At 53.4% G+C, this 20,183-nt stretch overlaps 7 protein-coding genes across 7 annotated transcripts; 4 read left to right on the top strand and 3 right to left on the bottom strand.

Moving 5' to 3' along the window:
- Positions 1-990: 990 nt before the first annotated feature.
- On the bottom strand, positions 991-1,911 carry A1O1_01361 (uncharacterized protein; the record flags this gene model as incomplete). Its single annotated transcript, XM_007722274.1, has 2 exons — positions 991-1,746; positions 1,849-1,911. 2 exons carry the CDS (start codon positions 1,909-1,911, stop codon positions 991-993), a joined length of 819 nt encoding a protein of 272 aa, XP_007720464.1.
- A 1,394-nt stretch (positions 1,912-3,305) lies between these two features.
- Positions 3,306-4,655, top strand: A1O1_01360 (uncharacterized protein; the record flags this gene model as incomplete). The annotated part of the gene is made up of 5 exons (XM_007722273.1): positions 3,306-3,439; positions 3,509-3,932; positions 4,004-4,063; positions 4,122-4,490; positions 4,557-4,655. The coding sequence occupies 5 exons, from the start codon at positions 3,306-3,308 to the stop codon at positions 4,653-4,655; spliced, it is 1,086 nt and encodes a 361-aa protein (XP_007720463.1).
- Positions 4,656-5,168: 513 nt separating this feature from the next.
- A1O1_01359 (uncharacterized protein) lies at positions 5,169-7,933 on the bottom strand (the record flags this gene model as incomplete). Its single annotated transcript, XM_007722272.1, has 3 exons — positions 5,169-6,896; positions 6,953-7,474; positions 7,526-7,933. 3 exons carry the CDS (start codon positions 7,931-7,933, stop codon positions 5,169-5,171), a joined length of 2,658 nt encoding a protein of 885 aa, XP_007720462.1.
- A 1,318-nt stretch (positions 7,934-9,251) lies between these two features.
- A1O1_01358 (uncharacterized protein) lies at positions 9,252-10,652 on the top strand (the record flags this gene model as incomplete). Its single annotated transcript, XM_007722271.1, has 1 exon — positions 9,252-10,652. One exon carries the CDS (start codon positions 9,252-9,254, stop codon positions 10,650-10,652), a length of 1,401 nt encoding a protein of 466 aa, XP_007720461.1.
- A 388-nt stretch (positions 10,653-11,040) lies between these two features.
- Positions 11,041-12,447, bottom strand: A1O1_01357 (2-methylcitrate synthase, mitochondrial; the record flags this gene model as incomplete). Its single annotated transcript, XM_007722270.1, has 1 exon — positions 11,041-12,447. The coding sequence occupies one exon, from the start codon at positions 12,445-12,447 to the stop codon at positions 11,041-11,043; it is 1,407 nt and encodes a 468-aa protein (XP_007720460.1).
- Positions 12,448-13,181: 734 nt separating this feature from the next.
- On the top strand, positions 13,182-14,969 carry A1O1_01356 (isocitrate lyase; the record flags this gene model as incomplete). The annotated part of the gene is made up of 1 exon (XM_007722269.1): positions 13,182-14,969. The coding sequence occupies one exon, from the start codon at positions 13,182-13,184 to the stop codon at positions 14,967-14,969; it is 1,788 nt and encodes a 595-aa protein (XP_007720459.1).
- Positions 14,970-16,223: 1,254 nt separating this feature from the next.
- A1O1_01355 (uncharacterized protein) lies at positions 16,224-19,484 on the top strand (the record flags this gene model as incomplete). Its single annotated transcript, XM_007722268.1, has 1 exon — positions 16,224-19,484. One exon carries the CDS (start codon positions 16,224-16,226, stop codon positions 19,482-19,484), a length of 3,261 nt encoding a protein of 1,086 aa, XP_007720458.1.
- Positions 19,485-20,183: the final 699 nt, after the last annotated feature.

Here is a 20,183-nt window from a genome sequence, read left to right as displayed (position 1 = left end):
TACAAGTACGCAGTTACAACTGGTGAGAAAGATCTACTAAGTACCAAGTCTAAGAGCAATTCGATACTACTCTTCACTAGCACTCTACGATCCGATCTCTCCTCGATCCAACACACTTGGTCATTATTGTTGACGACACCTACATACAGGCTATCTGTGCTATGATGAAATGAACCTTGTGCTTGGGAATGATCCCGCCCAGTGTCCGGAAGTCGGCACAGCCGGCGATAACAGGAGTTGACAATGTGGACGACTCCCAATGAAGCGGCCGCCTCGCCGCCCAGGGTCGGAGAGAGCAACCTTCGCGATGTAGATGATAACCTGGCCATTCTTAGAGCCATGGTCAAGATCTCTGTACCTGGCTGGATCGGTGGCCAGGATGAATCTGTAGACGTTCCTTGGTGACATCGTACAACTTCCCATCGACACGATGCCGCGTACCTCGTACAAAATGCTTAACTCCGCCAGCACAAGTTTGTTTCCAGATTGGGCCGTGTCCACTATCCACTATCTTTGCCTCGGCCGGCGATACGTTCATTCGAAAGTACGCACACCGCGCCCTCTGTTACCATCCTGACAGTCAGGACATGGTGACAGGGGCTACATCATTGACAGATTGCATAGCGCTGCACAGCCTTTCTACCACGGACTTGGGGCGTATCTCGGCCTTGTTTCATCCATTCAGATCCGAACTGGACAGATACATAGTAGCATATGCTCGTTCGCTATGCATGGCGGCTGGGGCGACGTCGATGTTCAGATTCACAATAGATTCCGTTCATGCCCGCGCGTTTCTTCATGTTGCGGAAGACAGGCCACCATCTCTTAGCTTGTGCCATATTGGTAATGCATGCGTATCAGAGAGGAACCGGTCGGAATATTCGGTTCCGCCGTAAGTTACGTAGGTTGGAAAGTCGCGATATAGTTTGGTCGTCGAGAAGGCCGGTGTGTATGGGCAGTCTCTTCAGGGGAACGAGCCATTATATATATTTATATTTCGGGATAGACGTCGGTTCGCCTCAGCAGGGGGATGCCTCTTCTGACTTCTTTCACCGCATCCAAATCGATGTCGACAGTGAGCAGATCTGGCTCACGCGCGTCTTCTTTCTCATCGTCCAAGTCCTCGACATGGTCCAGTCGTCCGACTATGCGGCCGTTGGGGGAGATGACGATAGTGTCACCATAACTGACACGCTTTTCATTGTGTCTGCCACATTGGGCGGCGGCTATAACCCAACTCTGCGTCTCAATTGCTCGGCACCGTAGGATGACCTCCCAGTGAAGCTTCCCGGTTGGGACGGTGAAAGCCGACGGGTACAGCAGGCCTTCTGCCCCTTGACGACGCAGTCGGAGCGCAGGTTCGGGAAACCGCATATCAAAGCATATCAAGCTACCGAACTTACCCAGGATGGTGGGATATGGTGGAACAGTCTCATGGCCAGGCTCCACGGCATCGCTCTCTTTGAGTTTCGGCCCGTTCGGACGGAGATCAATATCAAAAACATGTAGCTTCTGGTATCGATGGGCAATCTCCCCCTCTTTATCAATCCAGATCAGTGTGTTTTTGATCCGCTTGGACGGTGGATCGGTCGGCTCGTGGATGCCAACATTGATCAGCAAGGAATTGTCTCTTGCGGCTTTTTGAAGTCCGCGGACGAATAGGCTTTTGGAGGCATCCTGACAGAGCCCTACAGATTCCGCGGCGGAGGAAGCTATGTAGTCGGACGCTTCAGGGAGGAAGAGTGCCTAGAGAGGGCGGATGCTGGTGAGGACGGGGTCAATGTCGAGTACTACGAAGCCTGACACTGACAACGGACTGCAATAAATGCAGGCATAAAGTGAACTAACCTTTGCTCCAGCCTCGACAGCTCCTTTGACAAGCCTCTGACATTGTGCGAGGTTGTGGGACATGGATGCGGTCGAGCAAATCTGCCCGACAGCCTGAAAGGGAACAGCGAGTCAGCCAACAGGATCCCAGTGAGTATGGCATTCCTGAGTGTTGGCGAAACGTACGGCGAGGACCATCTTGTAGATGACGGATCTGATCCAGATAGACCCAGACGGTTCAAGCGCAGTAATCACAAGGGTATAGGATACACCCAGTTGTGATTAGTTGAACTACCCAAGCTCCGCTTGCCGTGGCGGGTGTGAAATGAATACCTGTAGTGACACACTTTGGTGTGTTCTGCTTGGAGAAGAAACGATTGACTGATCACGGACGCAGGACGAAGTTCACTTGGGGGGCAGGCTGCGCTATCCGGTGCTCGGATCACCTTCCTGTTGCAGCGGCTATGTACGTACTAGTACTATTAGTCTCTCTACTCTGTTAAGCTCTCTCTGTCTCTCTGTACATCTATCCGCCATCTCCTCTCCACCATCCACCATCTACCGTCCACCATCTACCACTGCATCTCCCCTCCACCTTCTCCCCCTCCACCATCAGTGGGTTTGCTTGATGCCTTGCTTGTTGTACCCCAGACTCCGGGCCGTGTCTCCATCCCCCCATACTGCTACCCCTCTGTATCTCCTTCCCTGCCTCGACTTGCCCGAGGCACGTCGAAATGAGGCTGCACCCGTCATGTCAGGTACATACTCGAAGCTGTCCTCTGGATTTCACATGCAGACAACGTCCTTATATGAACACCTGAGGCACTGTGCACGCTGGTGGAAGGAATACCGTTGCCGCGAGCCACATGCCGGAAAATACCGCCGTCGAGACTCCAGTCAGATCAGTATCGACCACTCTGCTGTGTCAGGTTAGATGCGGGCAGCTTTTGCTCGGTTCCATGTGTGCCTGTCTTTGATGCCATCACTCCACTAAAGCCGAACAGAACGGCTTGTATCTATCTAGCCATGCTCCGCACCCTGGTTTCCAGCGCCAGAGCATTCCCCAGATATCAACCCGCGAAAGAGAAAAGCACACAGCTGAAGCCGCCATTGGGACTTTTCGAGCGCTTCCGCCGGTTCCCCTGGACCGCGGATACCCCGCGTTTTCCAAGTCCTGGCCCAGCAGGTCCAGGAGTTGTCCCATGGGGTTCCAAGCTACCTTAGGTAGGTACCTATGTATCGTCTGTCGGTTCCGACAAAGGCGGGCTTGATGTATGACAGGTTACGGGGGGTACGGGGGAACAACAGTCCCTCCTCAATGGTAGGCAAGGTATATATTTGCGGCCGACCCTTGCTTCTCTTGTATTCTGCTCTTTTTGATAGAGGATCAATCACACGACTCCCTCCCTCCCCGCTCCATACATAGGTACATGTAAACATACATTTTCACAGACTTACAGACTTATATCCCCCCGACCATGGGTTCAGTCGATATCCCCAAGCTACAAAAAGCCGCCGTTAAGGTCGGCAGTGGAGATGAAGCCAGAGCGCCAGTGAAGGAGGTTGAGGTTCCCCAACCAGGCCCAGGACAGGTTCTGGTCAAGATCAATTGGTAAGTATTCAGGACCACTAAACCCAACATTTGTTCTCCTGCTGTTTGTGTCTAACATTTTGCAATCAGGACCGGTCTCTGTGGCTCCGACAAATCACTGCTCCACGATGAATGGTCGTCATTCGGCGTTGCCATGCAGCCGGCGACCAAAGGGATAGCTGGTCACGAGGGTGCCGGTACAATCGTCGCCGTCGGCGAGGGGATGGAACACAAGTGGAAGGTCGGCGACCGGGCCGGCATCAAATGGGTCTGGAGCACCTGTGGCGAATGCGAGTTCTGCACCAATGGCACCGACGAGTTGCATTGCCCTAAACAGATCAACGCCGGGTTCACTGCCGCCGGCACGTTCCAACAATACGCCGTGAGCGACGGCAGATATACCACGCGGATCCCAGACGGTGTGGCCGACGAAGAAGCCGGGCCGATCATGTGTGGTGGTGTCACGGCGTACACGGCTTGCAAGCGAAGCAATGTCCGCCCAGGACAATGGCTGGTGAGTTCTTGGATATCGACATCCTCACAGCCCCAACTGATCCATCTTGCTGACTGTCTCTCTTTGGCCAGGTCATCGGAGGCGCCGGTGGCGGTCTTGGTCATCTTGCTGTACAATATGCGAAAGCTATGGTATGTCAGAGAACGGAGAGCCCACATTTCGCCCGGACTCCGCACTAACTGTGTGTAGGGAATGCGAGTCATTGCCATCGACGGCGGCGACGCAAAGAAAGAACTATGCAAGAAACTCGGCGCCGAAGAATTCATCGACTTCACCCAGATCAAGGACACTGCTGCAGAGGTGACGCGGATCACCACATACGGCGCTCACGCCGTCATCGTCACAGCCGCCACCAGAGCGGCTTACGAGTCTGCCCCGACCTTGCTGCGACCGGGTGGCACCGTCGTCGCGGTCGGTCTGCCCAAGGACTCGACCGTCCTGGCGGGCGCGCCTCCGATGATGCTGTGCTTGAAAAGGCTGAGCATTGTCGGCAGTGTCGTTGGCACCTTGAAGGATGTTGAGGAAGCTCTTGACTTTACTGCCCGAGGGTTGGTCCACGTAAGTCAAATCCCAACCTCACCTCCTACATGGAGATAATCCATGGCTAACAGTGACTACCGCTAGCCAATCTTGTCCAAGGGGACGCTTGAGGATGTGGATAAGTATATCGAGCAGATGATCGCTGGCAAACTTGCTGGTAGAGCGGTGCTGAAGGTGTCATGATGGTCATGATAGCCTTTCAAAAGGTAGACCGGAAGTGATTAAATGGAATGATACCACACTGAATCATAATATTCCTAACATGTCGCCACCGAAGATGAATATTCCTCGCCATTCCTGGCCATTTGCTTCTTCAGTCTTCCCTTCAGTTAGTTGTACGTACCTTCGAGTCATTCCAGTACCATGCGCCTACGCTTTAGCCAGTAACATCTCCATGGCCGAGAAGACGAAGGAGTCCTGCCTCAAATCGAGGCTTCCTAATCCGCCACATGCTACCTTTTGGATGGAAGACAACACGAAAGATGAACAAACCCGAGTCCCTGCATGTCACAATTTGATCGTAAACATGCCCGGCAAGTGGCCATGAACCGAAACAACTTCATTCTATTATCACTCCCTAGTATTCCCGTCCAGCCCAATCCACCACCCAATATATATCGTTTGGCCATTTTATTCTGTCAAACGGATCCAATCCATTCCTTTCATCTATTCCCATCGCCGCCCACTTCTTCATGTTTACCAAGAAAAACCCATCAGCGCCGGGTTCAAGACAATGGGCAACAACAAATGACTCGCGGTGACGGTACTCATGGGCAAGATAGCGATGAAATCGCCAATGAGCCAATCGAAGGGAATCCAGCCACCGGGATTCGTGGCCAGGACGACCATGACGACAATAGCGACGACGGCAAAAGTGATACAGAACTTGAACTTGCGAATGACCTTTGGAACCTCGATGAAGAAATTGGAAAACTCGGCCTCCTTACTGGTCGCGCCCCAGGACATGTCGACCTCGAACATATGGGCCAGCAGAGCCTGCGAGACATGCAGCGACAGGCCGCCGAGAAAAATCGACAGCATGAGAATCCACTTGAAGTTCTCCAGCAGGGCAGCGACGAAGGATTTCTGGCCGATGCGATAGCGCATGACGGCCAGGGCGATGTTGCCGAGCCCGTTGAAGACAGTGACAATGCTGAACCACACCTTCCAGCTGTCGATGTAGTATCTGTCGAGGTAGCCATTGAACCAGCCGACGGCGAAGTAGTTGGCCAGGGTCAGGATCCAGGCGGCGCCGATGGCGTAGTAGGTGCCGATGTAGCTGACGATGGTGATCTTGGAGGTGAAGCGGATGTTGGAGAACAGAAAGCGACGGAACAGATCGGTAAAGGGGCCGCGGTACAGCCACTTGCGCATCGGGTGGAACAGCAGCTCGTTGCAGCCGTACGCGTACTTCTCCCAGCGCGCCAGCTCGTCGTACACGGTCAGGCTGACGCCCTCTTTGAAGCCGCCGTGCGCCCACGCCGCTAGCCGGATGATATACCCGTCGCACTGTAGGCGCAGCGACATGTCGAAGTCCTCGCTGACGTGCGCCTCGGACCAGAACTTCTCGTAGCCGTCCGAGTCGACGTACGATACCTGCTGGATCGCGCTCCAGCGCAGGATCGCGTTGTGGCCCACAAACGGCGCCACGTCGCCGTTGGCCACCGTGTACTCGATCGCCGTGTAGATCAGGTTCGTGAAGAACGTGATTCCGTTCTCGAAGAACGTGTGCACCACCTGCATCACCCCGGACGCGAACTGCATGATCCCCACGCTGGGCGACTGCTCCATCTCGCTCACCGCGTCGAGCAGACAGTCCGCCGGCACGCGCGTGTCGCTGTCAATCAACAGGATGTAGTCGCCGATCCGGATGTTGCCGTCGGCCCAGGCCCGGGGCGTCTCGGACAGCACTTCTTGTAGACATGTCTCGTAGGCTTGCGTTTCGTCGCTCGCGCCCCAGGTCGAGCCGCGGTGGATTTGTCGTAGTTTGTCCTCTACTTTGCACGACAGCATGAGCCCGTAGTTCATGTTGGACGCCTTCTTGAACTTGCCGCGCCGCACGAACCCGTCGCTGTTGTGCTTCGGTCGCGCCGTCCACCCGATGTTGTGGTCCTGGTAGAACTCGATGCGCGCTCGTCGCTCGTCTTCCTCCAGGATCTGCAGCCCGTCGTCGTTGATCAACATGTTGGCCGTTCCGCCTTGTAACTCGTACGTCGAAATCGCTTGCTTGATCGATCTGACGGTCGGCGCAATGACTGACTGCAGGCCCTCTTTGTACACGGGGCATTGGACCGTTACATGAGGCAGCTCGCTCGTCCGTAGCCGAGGCGAGCATTTGGCCGAAAAGTATTTCGAGTTCAACTGCATTTGTCGCACAGGGCCGATGCATTGTGATATGCATCCGACGATGACCTGGGCAAAGAACTGCATGGGACATAAGTATTCAACATGATGTGGCGAGTGGCGGTTGCTCGACTTACCAGTGTGAAGAAGATTTGCACCGGTAGCAACAAGAGGAAGGCCAATCGACCATATGCACCGTCAACAGCAATCTCCGTGGCTAAGGAGCGGCAGGCCAAGCCCAGTAGAACGACGACAATGATCAAGGTGAACGCAACCAGAACGGTGTTCATCAGGTTGGTGGCACGGCCCTCTGCGACAACCTCTCCCGATTCGGCATCTATCGTGCATTGGGAGCCGCCTTCTTTCTCATTTGGTACTTCATCGTCGTCTCCCGCCTCGCCGCTATGCCAGACGAGTTCCATTAACTGGGCCTCGATGGTGATTGCCCTTTTCACGACGTTGGATGGATCGTCGTCCCACACAACAAGGAGGGATTCGGACGCGATGAAGGCGGCAAACTGGTGTTTCCGGGCTCGAGGAAGGTGGCCGAGCGTGGGCAGAATCTGGACTCGCAACCCGTTCATCAGAGGCACATCCGTGGCATCGGGCGCCCAAGCGAGAAACGTCTTGACTACCCTCGAGTTGACGGTCATGGCCACCTAGCGCGGGCTCAGCATACTATAGCGGGAATGGTCATCAGATGTTCTCACCGGCACATTGAGTTGTATGCACACTTGCGCGAAGTGAGAATCCAGGAGTTCCGGCGGGCATGCCAGATAATGGCCCCTGGACTTGCGTACCAAGACGCCTTCGCATTCGCCGCAGCCGTCGCTGACCCAAAGGTGTGAGCATTGCTGTTGATAGAGATGGTTGACCATAATCTCGTGTTTGAGTTCTTCGATGAAACTGCTTTGCGCGCTGCGGGTTGACCTGCCACTAATCGATGCAGCACTGCTTTGGACGGGTGAGTCGTCCAGACTGAACATCCCAGATGTTGGAGAGCCCCTCTTGGGTGTGAAATGCTGCCTCGACATATCTTGAGGAGTGGTAGCTTTGCTTGAATCAATCGTTCGAGGCGTATATTGCTGATGGTCGTCCAGCGATGGCTTAATGTCCATTTCGTGGTGTTGTATATGGACCGCACGAATCCACAAGGTCAGAGCACTACGTGCAAGAGGACAGGATACCCACCATTGTCCGGGAGCTGCTGGGTCCCAATATGGACGCAAGGCAAGGCTCCCTTTGAGACATCTGAACACATCATATAGAGTCGTACTGCTTACCGTGGAGTGGCCAGAGACATCACAACGGCCTCACTGAGAGATCTCGGCATTGATCTGGGGCTGCAGCGACCTGCAGAACAAGAATATTGCAAATTGCAGGCACTACCTGGAAGTCGTCTCAGACGAAAGGGTGAAGACTGAACTTGACCATGATGATCCTTGGCTGTATCATGGACAAATTTCCGTACCATAGCTTTAGCATGTCTACTATAGCAGAAGGATATTAAAATCGGCCAGCAAGGGTAAGCTCATAGGCAAGGTCTTTCGCGGACAGATTGCCGAGCAGGGATAGTCAGTCTCCGCCACGATGGTTCTGTGATAAAGTAACAGGAATCGGGTTGCAGCTGGTTAGAAGCAAGGATGGAAGGAGGCTGATGGTGATGGAGGAACAAACAGAAAAGGAAGAGAATCAGGGGTAGAGGCAATGTAATTTGACAGGTCGCTCTCCTCTCAGACAGTCACCCCTGTTGTGGTTAGTTCAGCCTTTTCTGCAAGGGGAGAAACATTCATTTGCATCGTGACTGAACACCCACCTTGCTCGCCATCCACGCCGTATCACTCGCATCATGCTGTCATACGTCCGCCAGCCGATGCAAGGACTTTTATGGACGACGAGCTCTTCTTGCTTCGAGGATACTCCATGCTTGAGACCGCGACATGAGACCCCCTGGTCCACAAATCGGTAGAGGTGTTTTTGCCCTCATGTTTTGCGGATAAATGTCATGTATACTGAGGACCGATGGCTGGTATATTTTGGAAAGCATCGTGGCGACGTGCTTTGCCGTCGTTGTGCTTTTCCTGTTCCAATCATAAATTGATGTCTTGGAACATAAGAGCCACATCGAAAGTCGTATGCACAGAAGACATCCTTGCCTACCGTGCTATGTCGATTTCGTGCCTGAGACAAATACACAACCAGACCAAGACCGATTAAAGTGTTCAGCAAATAGTGGCTGATGCCCGATGCTCTCTCCGTCTTTCTACTCTTCATAGTTGCTTCTAAATACGCCATCGCCTCGTAGCGTCTGTCGTGGAATCGGACAGCTTCGTATCCGAGATGGAGCAGTGGAAAGCCTCAACCCTTGAATCCTGTTAGTTTCTGTTCTCGCAGTCAGTATTGAGGAGCACCTGTAGCTATCCACTACCCCCTACCATGGCACAATCATCCAGTTCTCGCTATTCTCTCCAAGTCGATTCGACGATGAATCTTGAAGCTACCCAGAGAGCCGGCTCACCAGACTCGGCCATGGCCAGTGGTGTTTCCCAACACGAGAAGCCCGCAAACCCTTTCTTAACACCTTATGCATCTGAATATCCTTCAAGAAATGCATCATCAGCCGCGCTGCACCAAAGTATGCTCACCCAGCGATACTTCCATTCCCGACGAGTCAAAAAGGGAGAGGTCGAGCGGCCATGGACCAAGGTGAAAGATCCCCGAGAAAAATGGGTGACCATAATTCCGATCATTGGACTTTTGGCGGGCCTGGGCATTGCTGGCTTCCTGGTCTGGGACGGTCTTCGAAGTGTCGTCAATCACACATATTGTCCGGTGTACCTGGAGGATTTTTCGAATGGTTTTGATTCGAAAGTCTGGACCAAGGAGGCCGAGGTTGGCGGGTTTGGCAACGGGCAGTTCGAACAGACCACCGTCACAGACGAGAACGTGTTTGTCAACGACGGAATGCTCCATATCAAGCCGACACTGCAGGATCCGAAGTTGATCGAGACGAACAATGTGATCAACCTAATAGGTGAGGGTATCTGCTCATCTTCGGTCTGGAGCGATTGTATCACGGGCACCAATACCACAAACGGCACCATTGTCAACCCTGTCAAGTCTGGACGGATCAACACCAAGAAAGGGGCGTCGATTAGATACGGCCGAATCGAAGTCGAAGCCAAACTGCCCGAAGGTGACTGGCTCTGGCCTGCGATATGGCTACTCCCGGTCGACAACAAATATGGACAGTGGCCACAATCTGGGGAAATCGATATTGTCGAGTCAAGAGGCAACAACCATACCTATCCTTCAGGGGGCAACAACATCGTTTCCAGCGCGTTACACTGGGGTCCCAACTCGGTCAACGACGGTTGGTGGAGGACCAACGTGAAGAGGAATGCCCTGCATACCACCTTCGCAAAGAAGTTCCATACTTTTGGCCTCGAGTGGTCGGAGAAATATATCTTCACTTACATCGACACTCGGCTGCTGCAGGTGCTGTATACCAATTTCAACGAGCCGTTGTGGAAACGCGGTCATTTCCCTTTGTCTGACAGCAATGGAACAAGACTTATAGATCCCTGGTCACAGACTGGGAATGCAGCGACACCTTTCGATCAAGACTTTTATCTCATTTTGAATGTCGCGGTGGGTGGAACGAACGGCTGGTTCGGAGATGGGAAAAATGGGAAGCCGTGGGTCGACGCAAGTCCAACGGCGAAAAAGGACTTTTGGAATGCCAAAGACACATGGTATCCAACCTGGAAAGATGGTGGTGAGATGGCGGTCAAAAGTGTCAAGATGTGGCAGCAACAGGGATACAACGGTTGTTAGTGATGGCCATTGATTCCACGGCGGTGTAGAGGATGCTGCGACCTGCAGGGACGACAACATCGATACTCCAGTGCGTGGTTTGCCATTCAGTGCAATCTCGGGAGGTAATGTGTGGTGTATGATATAAAGAGAAGATTGTACGATGAGAAGAGTTGATGGCATTGCGAGGGAGATGGGATCGTTGTTGTCGGAACATCGTTTTCCCCTTCCGCGGCTGACCCTCCCGCGCATCTTCTATCAAGAAGATATTTATACGTGCAAAGAGCAAAGAGCAAAGAGCTATTGTGTTTAGGACGATAGAAGTTTTCCATGGCAGACCTGCTATCTATACTTTTCAACCCTTATGAGACTCCATTGCTCCATATAAAACGTGCCGTTATGGAAGGGTTTAAACCAGCTTCAACAATCCATCCAGGTTGATGCTCTTGGGCCGCTCAATCGGCAAACCAAGAGCACGGTCCCAGATAAGTTGCGCCAATGGCCCCAGGCCTCTACTAACACCGAAAGTGACAGTGTAGTACAAGGGATCCTGGAAGCCATAATGGTGGAACAGAACGCCGGAAGCGCTGTCAACGTTGGGGTGAGGGTTCTTCGTCTTGCCATGCTCGGTCAAGACACCTGGTGCGATTTCACTGTTCTTCTTGACCAGGCGGTACACCGGGTTTTTGGCAATGTCCTCCCGGGAATCACCAAACTCGATCAATGCCTTGAAACGAGGATCAGGCTTCCGGAGGACACCATGACCATACCCCGGCACGACCTGGCCGGAGCGAAGAGTGGCCCACAGATAGTCCTTGACGTCTTGGTCCGAGGGGTTCTCTCCAATCTGAGACTGCATCTTCAAGATCCAACGTAGGACTTCTTGGGCGGCAAGGCCGTGCAGCGGCCCGGCCAAACCAAGCAGGCCGGCGGAATATGAGAGGAATGGGTCTGAAAGAGCCGATCCCACCAGGTGGGTCGCATGGGCAGACACGTTACCACCTTCATGGTCTCCATGGAGGGCCAGGTACAGACGGAGCAGGTCTTGGAAACCCTCGTTCTCCTTGCCTTCCTTCCCAAGCAGTTTAGCAAAGTTGTAAGCCCAGTCTTGGTCCTTGTCCACAGGTATATCTAGCGCAGCCTTGTCGAAGATGGCCGCGGCGACACGAGGCAGCTTGGCGAGAAGGTTGATGCTGTCTTCGAATGTGGGCTCCCAGTACTCAGCCTTGCTCAGTCCCTCGGCATACTTCTTTGCGAATTGGGACTCGGTGTTTAGTGCAGCCACAGCACATGACAACTGTGTCATTGGGTGAACGCTTTTGTCGAATGACCGCAGCATATTGACCACATGGGCCGGTAGGTCTGACTTTTCAGCCAACTCGCGGGAGAGAGCCCGCACTTGAGACGTTGAAGGGACTTGACCGGTCAAAAGGAGCCAGAACATAGCCTCGGGGAGCATCTCGGTGCCAGAAGTGCCCTTGGGTAGCTCGTTCTGGCATTCGGCGATGGTTCGACCATGAAAGCGGATGCCTTCGTTTGCATCCAAAACACTGCCTTCCCACACCATGGCCTTCATGGTCCTCATGCCACCAATGACCTGACCTACGGTGATGTCTCCAATTTTCTTGTCGGCATGGCCTTTGACTTCCTTCAGCAACTCTCGCTTCTCGGGAATGACGGACTGGAGAGTGGTTTTGAGGTCTGGTTCAGCTGCCGAAGCGTAGGTGCGGTAGGCAATACTAGTAGTTGTAGAACGTTGAGTTGAGGCACGGAGGGCCCTGAGGGCAGTTCGAGCTGTCCGTGTGCTAGTGGCCATTGCAACAGGCTTGCAGCAAAGTCGATATCTGTACGGGTTGGTGTTGATGTTGGCGTGGATGGGGACCCCGCACAAGTAAGAGAAGGAGGAGCAAGAAGGGTGACCTTGCAACTTTGAAAGGGGCTGAAAGCTGAAAGCTTTCGAGTTGGAGTACTACTAACTGACGACTTCGGTTTCGCAAAAGGAGATGAGGCTATCGTCCTCTGGTTCCTCTGCAAGGGAGGATGGTTGCGTAGTATAAGGAATCCAGGAGCGCAGTATTCTCGGCGAGACCCCAGAATCCCGCAACACCGAAGCATCCTTGACTAGCCGGGACCGAGGCTCATACTCCGTGGGGGGAACGGGGTCTCCCACAACTGTCTGACAGAAAGATATCTACGATGTCCGCCCAAATAGTATCCAGGCTGAGGCTGACAGCAACAATTTGGCAGTGTCAGACAGTTCACATATTTCCTGAAGAGACCTTCCAGCCTACAGCCCGGTCTGAACTCGGAGTCGCGGCCAGTGATCTCGCAGTTTGTATAGAGGGATTTTGTTCACAAAAAATGCTCACTGGCCTTTGCTTACCTCGATTCGCTTGTTGTGGCTGTTACAATTACTGCCAGAGTCCACAGTATCACAAGCCCTCCGCGGGAGCAGTTCACGTTCTGCTACAAAGTGGTGCTGGGTCGCCCGTTCGGTTCTTCTGCACACACTTCGGTCCTGCTTAACAAAAACGACGAAGGGATCCAGCCATGAGCACGTTGAGACAGGTGTCAAGGAGCCTTGGGAGGCCGGCCGCACGAAGCCTCCGGCGACCGACAGTATCGAGATCCCTGCTCGCAACAATGCCTCGCTACTTGTCGTCTTTGCCCCCGGTTGACCCTCCGGTGTCCACGACACTACATTCCGACTCCTTCCAACTACTGTCCACCGAAGAAAAGGCCGGAGATGCCGAAGACGTGCTGTTCAAAGAGCAGGTCGAGGATGTGAAGAAGTGGTGGGCGTCCCCTCGGTACGAGGGGATCAAGAGACCCTACACTGCGGAGGACGTTGTGAGCAAGAGAGGGACATTACAACAAATATATCCTAGTTCCACTATGGCCCGGAAACTGTTTGACCTTCTGAACGAAAGAGCAGCCGAAGGAAAGCCGGTTCACACCATGGGAGTGATCGATCCGGTGCAGATGACACAACAAGCCCCGAACCAAGAGATTCTGTACGTGTCTGGGTGGGCGTGCTCTTCAACCCTGACCACCACAAACGAGGTCTCCGCAGACTTCGGGGACTATCCCTACAATACCGTTCCCAACCAAGTCCAGAGATTGTTTAAGGCTCAGCAGTTACATGACCGTAAGCACTTCGATGCTCGGAGGAAGATGAGCGCGGAAGAGCGAAAGAAGACTCCTTATATTGACTACCTGAGGCCCATCGTCGCGGATGGTGACACAGGTCATGGCGGATTGTCCGCCGTCATCAAGCTGGCGAAGTTATTTGCTGAGAATGGTGCCGCTGCGGTGCACTTTGAAGATCAGCTCCACGGTGGTAAGAAGTGCGGCCATCTGGCTGGCAAAGTATTGGTGCCTGTGGGTGATCACATTAACCGCCTGGTGGCCGCCAGGTTTCAATGGGACATGATGGGCTCCGAGAATCTCGTGATCGCCCGTACCGACTCCGAGAGCGGCAAATTGATATCCAGCGCCGTCGACATACGAGATCATGAGTACATTCTTGGTGTGGCGGAAGAAACCGAGCCACTGTCCGAAGTTCTCCAAGAGATGGAAATGAAAGGTGCGAGCGGGCCTGAAATCGACAAGTTTGAGTCCGTCTGGGTCAAGGAACATAAGCTGGTAACGTTCGACGATGCTGTGGAAGCTCACATCAAAGCCGAGGGGGGAGACGCCTCCGAATATCTTGCCAAAACTAAGGAGAATCGCAACATGTCTCTTTCGAAACGCCGCAGTTTGTCCAATCAGTATACCAAGTCTCCCGTGGTCTGGTCTTGCGACATTCCCCGGACCCGCGAAGGATTCTATCATTATCGGGCAGGTCTCCCCGCCGCCACGAAACGAGCCATTGAATTCGCGCCGTACGCAGATCTTCTCTGGCTGGAGACTGCCGACCCCAGCGTTTCCAAAGGCGCAGGGTTCGCCCAAGAGATCCGCAAGGCATATCCTGGCAAGAAGTTGGTCTACAACCTGAGCCCCTCGTTCAACTGGATGGGACAAGGGTTTGATGATGCCTCGTTGAAATCGTTTGTTTGGGACCTCGCCAAGGAAGGATTCGTGCTTCAACTGATCTCTCTGGCTGGTCTTCATTCCACTGCCACCATCACTGCCGAGCTGTCACGGGGTTTCAAGGAAGACGGCATGTTGGCGTATGTCAATCTCGTCCAGAGTCGGGAAAAGGCACTCGGTGTTGATGTCCTGACCCATCAGAAATGGAGCGGTGCTCCGTATATCGATGGTATCATTGGAGCCATCCAGAGTGGTAGCAGCGGCAGCAAGAGTATGGGCGAGGGCAACACGGAGACAGGGTTTTGAACGCCCGTTGTGCATGTTTTGACGCAGCGGGCTCGTCGAACAAGGCTTGTCGTCGACTGGCCCAGAGAACCTGCGGCCAACAAGCGTCGTCATCTCGAAGAATGGACGTATTTCAGTGCATCCATTGTCGGGTCGTCCCCAAAACACCAAGGGAATGAAATCTCCCGGCGAGACAGTTGTGCCTCCGTGGTACTTGCTGCAGTGCCGTTGGCCTGCCTTACCATGCTGACGACCGCGGCTCACACATACTTACCACTATGCGGATCCGTTGTTCGCCAGGTCGATATAGAGTCGATGTTGGATGTCTGACGCACTCTCCTAGATGAGATGATTCGAACGGATGCCCATATGTGTATACATACCTAGTATGGTACTCCACATGTAAATCAGACGGATGGTCTTCCAACACGTGCTCTTAACAGAGGACCGGAGTGCATACGGTGGCGATGGCGAGTTATAACGACCCAAAATTCTTTTTCCACTGTAGAGATAACCCCACGGCTTACCATCGACAGTCCTAATCATCCCACGATTGATCTGGCTTCTGGATTGAATACCTTGTGTTCTCATGAACAATATTCCCAAGAAAAAACCGTCGAGACCCAGACCCAGACCCTTGAGACCCTGGTGGGAAGGCAGACGGGGACCTAAGGAACCCTGGAAGCAGAATCCGCTGCAGTGGCTCGCTCGTACCCACAAGGTCGCGGCCGCCGCCCGGGTCGCCTCCGTACAGCCCGCCGGCCACCCTTCAGGTCTGTGCTGCGGCGATTATTTTGCACGGTTCTGGGTTGTTGAAGAGATAAGGATAAGGAAGGATAAGGAAGGATACCTAAGGCAACAAATCATAACGCCGCTAATCATAAAATTTCACAGTATTTGGGGTCCAGGCTGAGAAAAAAGTGGCAGCGCCTCCGAGTCCCTTCGCTGTCGACGGAGCCCGCAGGCTGATTTTCCTTTAGTACGTAGTACTTCGTACCTAATCTACTAGTCCTCTTGATATTATTATTACTACTAGTCGTGAGATTTCTTTCTCTCCCCTCTGACAATTTCTGTTCTGTATTTTCTCACCAACTCTCCCCTCTTGATTTTTGTTCAAGGAGTCGAGGACGCTGAGATCGTTGCTGCGATCGATACAGCTGGTGGTCCTCTCTTCTGCTCTCCTCTCCGTCGCCGCATCGTCTCTCGTTGCGACGGTCTTTTCTCTCTCCTCTCCAGAATATGCCACATTTTGAAAGCCCTCCTTTGGCTCCCGCAATGGCTACTCCTGTGGTTCCGTCCAAGTCCAATGTCTCTGGAATCCCTCCTACTGCCGAAGAGGTCAACAGCCTTGTGAAGAAAATCCTCGAGACCGACAACGGTCAGACCGCACTCGATGCCTCCTATGCGCTGACCAATCTCCTGATTCAATCCGTTGGAATCCGAGCCTTGCTGGCTTACAACCTGATACCAGAGATCAAGAAGGCGGCGGTTGACAAGAAAAATGCGTCCAAGCGTGAGAGTGCCATGTACATCTTGGGGGCCATGTTCGAGAGATTTCCTCGTGAACAGCCCCTCAGCGAAGTCGTCTTTTTAGTGCAGGATGGGGGACTGTTCCATCTTGTCCTCGATGGCTTGGCCGACAAGGGCGCTTCGGTGCGAGAGTCGGCCCAGTATGCCGTCGATGAGCTGTTTAAAAACCTGGAGCCTGAAGCCTTGGTCGTGGGCCTCCTGCCCGCTCTACAACGATACCTGTCCAAGCCTACCGGCAAGTGGCAAGGAACTGTTGGAGCTTTCACCTTGCTCGGAAAGATGGCCGACAAGGCCCAAATTGGTGCAGGCTCGAAAGAGGAGGAACAGGCCAAGGACGTCTTGCGAGAGTCCATGGGTCGCACGCTGAAAGAGCTCATTCCGGTGGTGGAAGCAGGAATGCATGACTTGAAGTCCGAGGTCGCCAAAGCAGCAACCAAAGCCATGAACTCTCTCACCACTCTGCTGCAGAACGACGACGTTGCTCCTCGAATCCCTCTTCTTATCGAAACCATGAAGAACCCCTCGACACAGACCCTCCAGAAGGCCATCCACGCCCTTTCTCAAACCACATTCGTCGCCATCGTCACTTCGCCTGTCCTCGCCCTTCTCACTCCTCTGCTCGAGCGTTCTTTGAACTCGCCGAGTACGAGTCAGGAAGTGTTGAGACAGACCGTCGTTGTGGTGGAAAACTTGACAAAACTGGTTCACGACCCGGTTGAAGCACGAACGTTCCTGCCCAAGCTGCAGCCAGGTGTGCAAAAAGTGGGGGATAACGCTTCACTGCCGGAAGTCCGAGAACTGGCCACAAGAGCGGTAGCTGTCATGAAGAAAGCCATGGGTGACGACAAAGACGGAGTTACTGCTGGCCAGATCGCTCGCACCAGCACCGACGATGTTCTGAAAGTTTTGGACCAACAGATTCGAGCCCATGGCGGCATCCAGAAGGAAGATCAGGCCATCTGGAAACAGGGCCAGATTTACGTCTCCGACATGGTCAAAGAAGATGTCAACCTCAGGGTCTTCTCACGCGTCCCCGGCCGAGTTGGCCCCTACTTGAAGTATCTGTTGCCGGAAGACAAGTGTACAGCTGTTGCCGATGGGGTGCAGAAATTCTATGTCGACGAAGACCACAAAAGGTTTGGCGCCCCGGTGGTGGAAAATCCCGACGAGGTGGAGGTTGTCAACGCCGAATTCTCCCTGGCTTATGGTGGCATGTTGCTGCTCTCGCACACCAACCTTCGTCTGTTGAAAGGTCACAGATACGGACTTTGCGGACGCAACGGTGCCGGCAAGTCTACATTGATGCGGAGCATTGCAAGTGGCAAACTGGAGGGGTTCCCTCCGCAAGACGTACTCAAGACGTGTTTCGTCGAGCACAATCAAGGCGAAGATGCCGACATCAGCATCCTCGACTTTGTCTCCAAAGATCCCGAGATCGCCAAAGAGGGCCGCGAGCGTATTTCGGAAGTTCTCAGCGAAGTCGGCTTCACCGCCGGTCCTGAAGGCCGGCAGTCGCACAAGGTCGGCTCGTTGTCTGGAGGGTGGAAGATGAAGCTGGCTTTGGCGAGAGCTATGTTGATGCGCGCCGACGTCTTGCTTCTGGACGAGCCGACTAATCATCTCGATGTTGCCAACGTCAAGTGGCTTCAAGAATACTTGAAGACCCACAACGAGATTACATCCTTGATTGTGTCTCACGACTCCGGGTTCCTCGACGAGGTCTGCACGGACATCTACCACTACGAACAAAAGAAATTGGTTCACTATAAGGGTAACCTGGCGGACTTTGTCAAAGTCAACCCCGAAGGCAAGAGCTACTACACCCTGTCAGCGAGCCAGGTCCAGTTCAAATTCCCTCCTCCGGGTATTCTGTCGGGTGTGAAATCAAACACCAGATCGATTCTCCGTATGTCGAACGTCAGCTTCACCTATCCGGGGGCGACGAAGCCCAGCTTGCAGGACGTTTCCTGTTCATTGAGTCTGTCGTCTCGAGTTGCCATCATCGGCGCCAACGGTGCAGGAAAATCGACCTTGATCAAGCTGTTGACGGGTGAAACCATCCCGCAGACCGGAAAGGTCGAGAAACATCCCAACTTGCGAATCGGTTACATCAAGCAACACGCCCTCGAGCACGTGGAGATGCATCTTGAGAAGACCCCCAACCAGTATCTGCAATGGAGATACGCCAACGGCGACGATCGTGAAGTGTTGATGAAGGCCACTCGTGCGCTCACCCCCGAAGACAAGGCCCAGATGGACAAGTGGATTGACCTGGGAGACGGCAACCCGCCGCGACAGATTGAAAACTTGATGGGTCGACAGAAATACAAGAAGACGTTCCAGTACGAAGTCAAATGGAGACACATGCTCCCCAAGCAAAACACCCAGGTCTCCCGAGAGACGCTTCTGGAGTGGGGTTTCCAGAAGCTGGTGCAAGAATTCGACGATCACGAAGCCTCGCGAGAAGGCCTGGGCTACCGCATCCTCGAGCCCAAGGTGATCTCCAAGCACTTTGAAGATGTCGGCTTGGATCCCGAGATCGCCAACCACAACCAGATTTCCGGCCTGAGTGGTGGTCAGAAGGTCAAGGTCGTGCTGGCCGGTGCCATGTGGAACAACCCGCATCTGTTGGTTCTGGACGAACCGACCAATTTCTTGGACCGAGACTCTCTGGGTGGTCTGGCCGTCGCCATTCGAGAATACAAGGGTGGTGTCGTCATGATCAGTCACAACGAAGAGTTTGTCGGCGCGCTGTGTCCGGAACAGTGGCACGTTGCTGACGGGAGGGTGACGCACAAGGGTCATCTCGCCGTCGATCTCAACCGATTTGAAGACTCGCGCCCTGGCTCCAGCAATGTCAGCTCGGTCGTCTCGAGTGCCACTGCCTCGGCGGTCAATTCGGGTGTCGAGGACAACAGCGACATGAACTTCCGGGCCAAGAAGAAGAAGAAGTTGACCCGAGCCCAATTGAAGGAGAGAGAAGTCCGGCGCAGATTGCGACAGTAAGTTTTTTGTCTCTGTCCTTGGTCATGGAAACAGAATGCTAACATGTGTGTGTTTTTTTCAGTATCGAATGGTTGAACAGTCCCAAGGGGACCCCGCATCCGCCAGACACGGACGATGAATCATAAGACCAGAGAAACAGACATTGTCAACTAGAGTTTCCCTCCACATTGAGTCATAGCGTCGGCGTTGGAGTTGGGCGCGAGCATGAGCATTGAATCGAATTGAATTGATGGGGCTGCAACGGCTCGAAGCGCGAGCAGCGACGACGGGTCGGTACAAGTCATCGGACATAGACTGGGGTTGAACATGGCCTGCCACTGCAGAAGTGGCTTATGACAGATCGATAGAAAGGCCTATGCATGTATGCATTCTGAGGATTGCGGATCTGATCTGATCTGCTTTGAATGATCGATGGATGGATTGGGGGGTTTCTTTTGTATATTCTCATCACGACGAGAAGCATGTCAAGTGAATACGGATAGACAGGGCGTTAGTTGTTGGGTGAATGAATGTATGGTCTTGCTTTCCTTTCCACGATACAAAAATGGTATGATGATGATGGTGGCGGTCATCGTGATACTATACTAGTAGAGGTAGTATAGTTGTGTGAGGCATCTTTCATCTATGTGCTCTTCGTCTGGCCGTCTCCCTCCCTACAAGTAGTCATGGCGAAGAAAAATGCTATACTCTGTAAATGCC

Source organism: Capronia coronata, assembly GCF_000585585.1.
Source record: "Capronia coronata CBS 617.96 chromosome Unknown acBCG-supercont1.1, whole genome shotgun sequence".
NCBI classification, from domain to species: Eukaryota; Fungi; Ascomycota; class Eurotiomycetes; order Chaetothyriales; family Herpotrichiellaceae; genus Capronia; species Capronia coronata.
The sequence above is the reverse complement of the archived record's forward strand: the minus strand, read 5'-3'. Positions and strand labels throughout refer to the sequence as shown.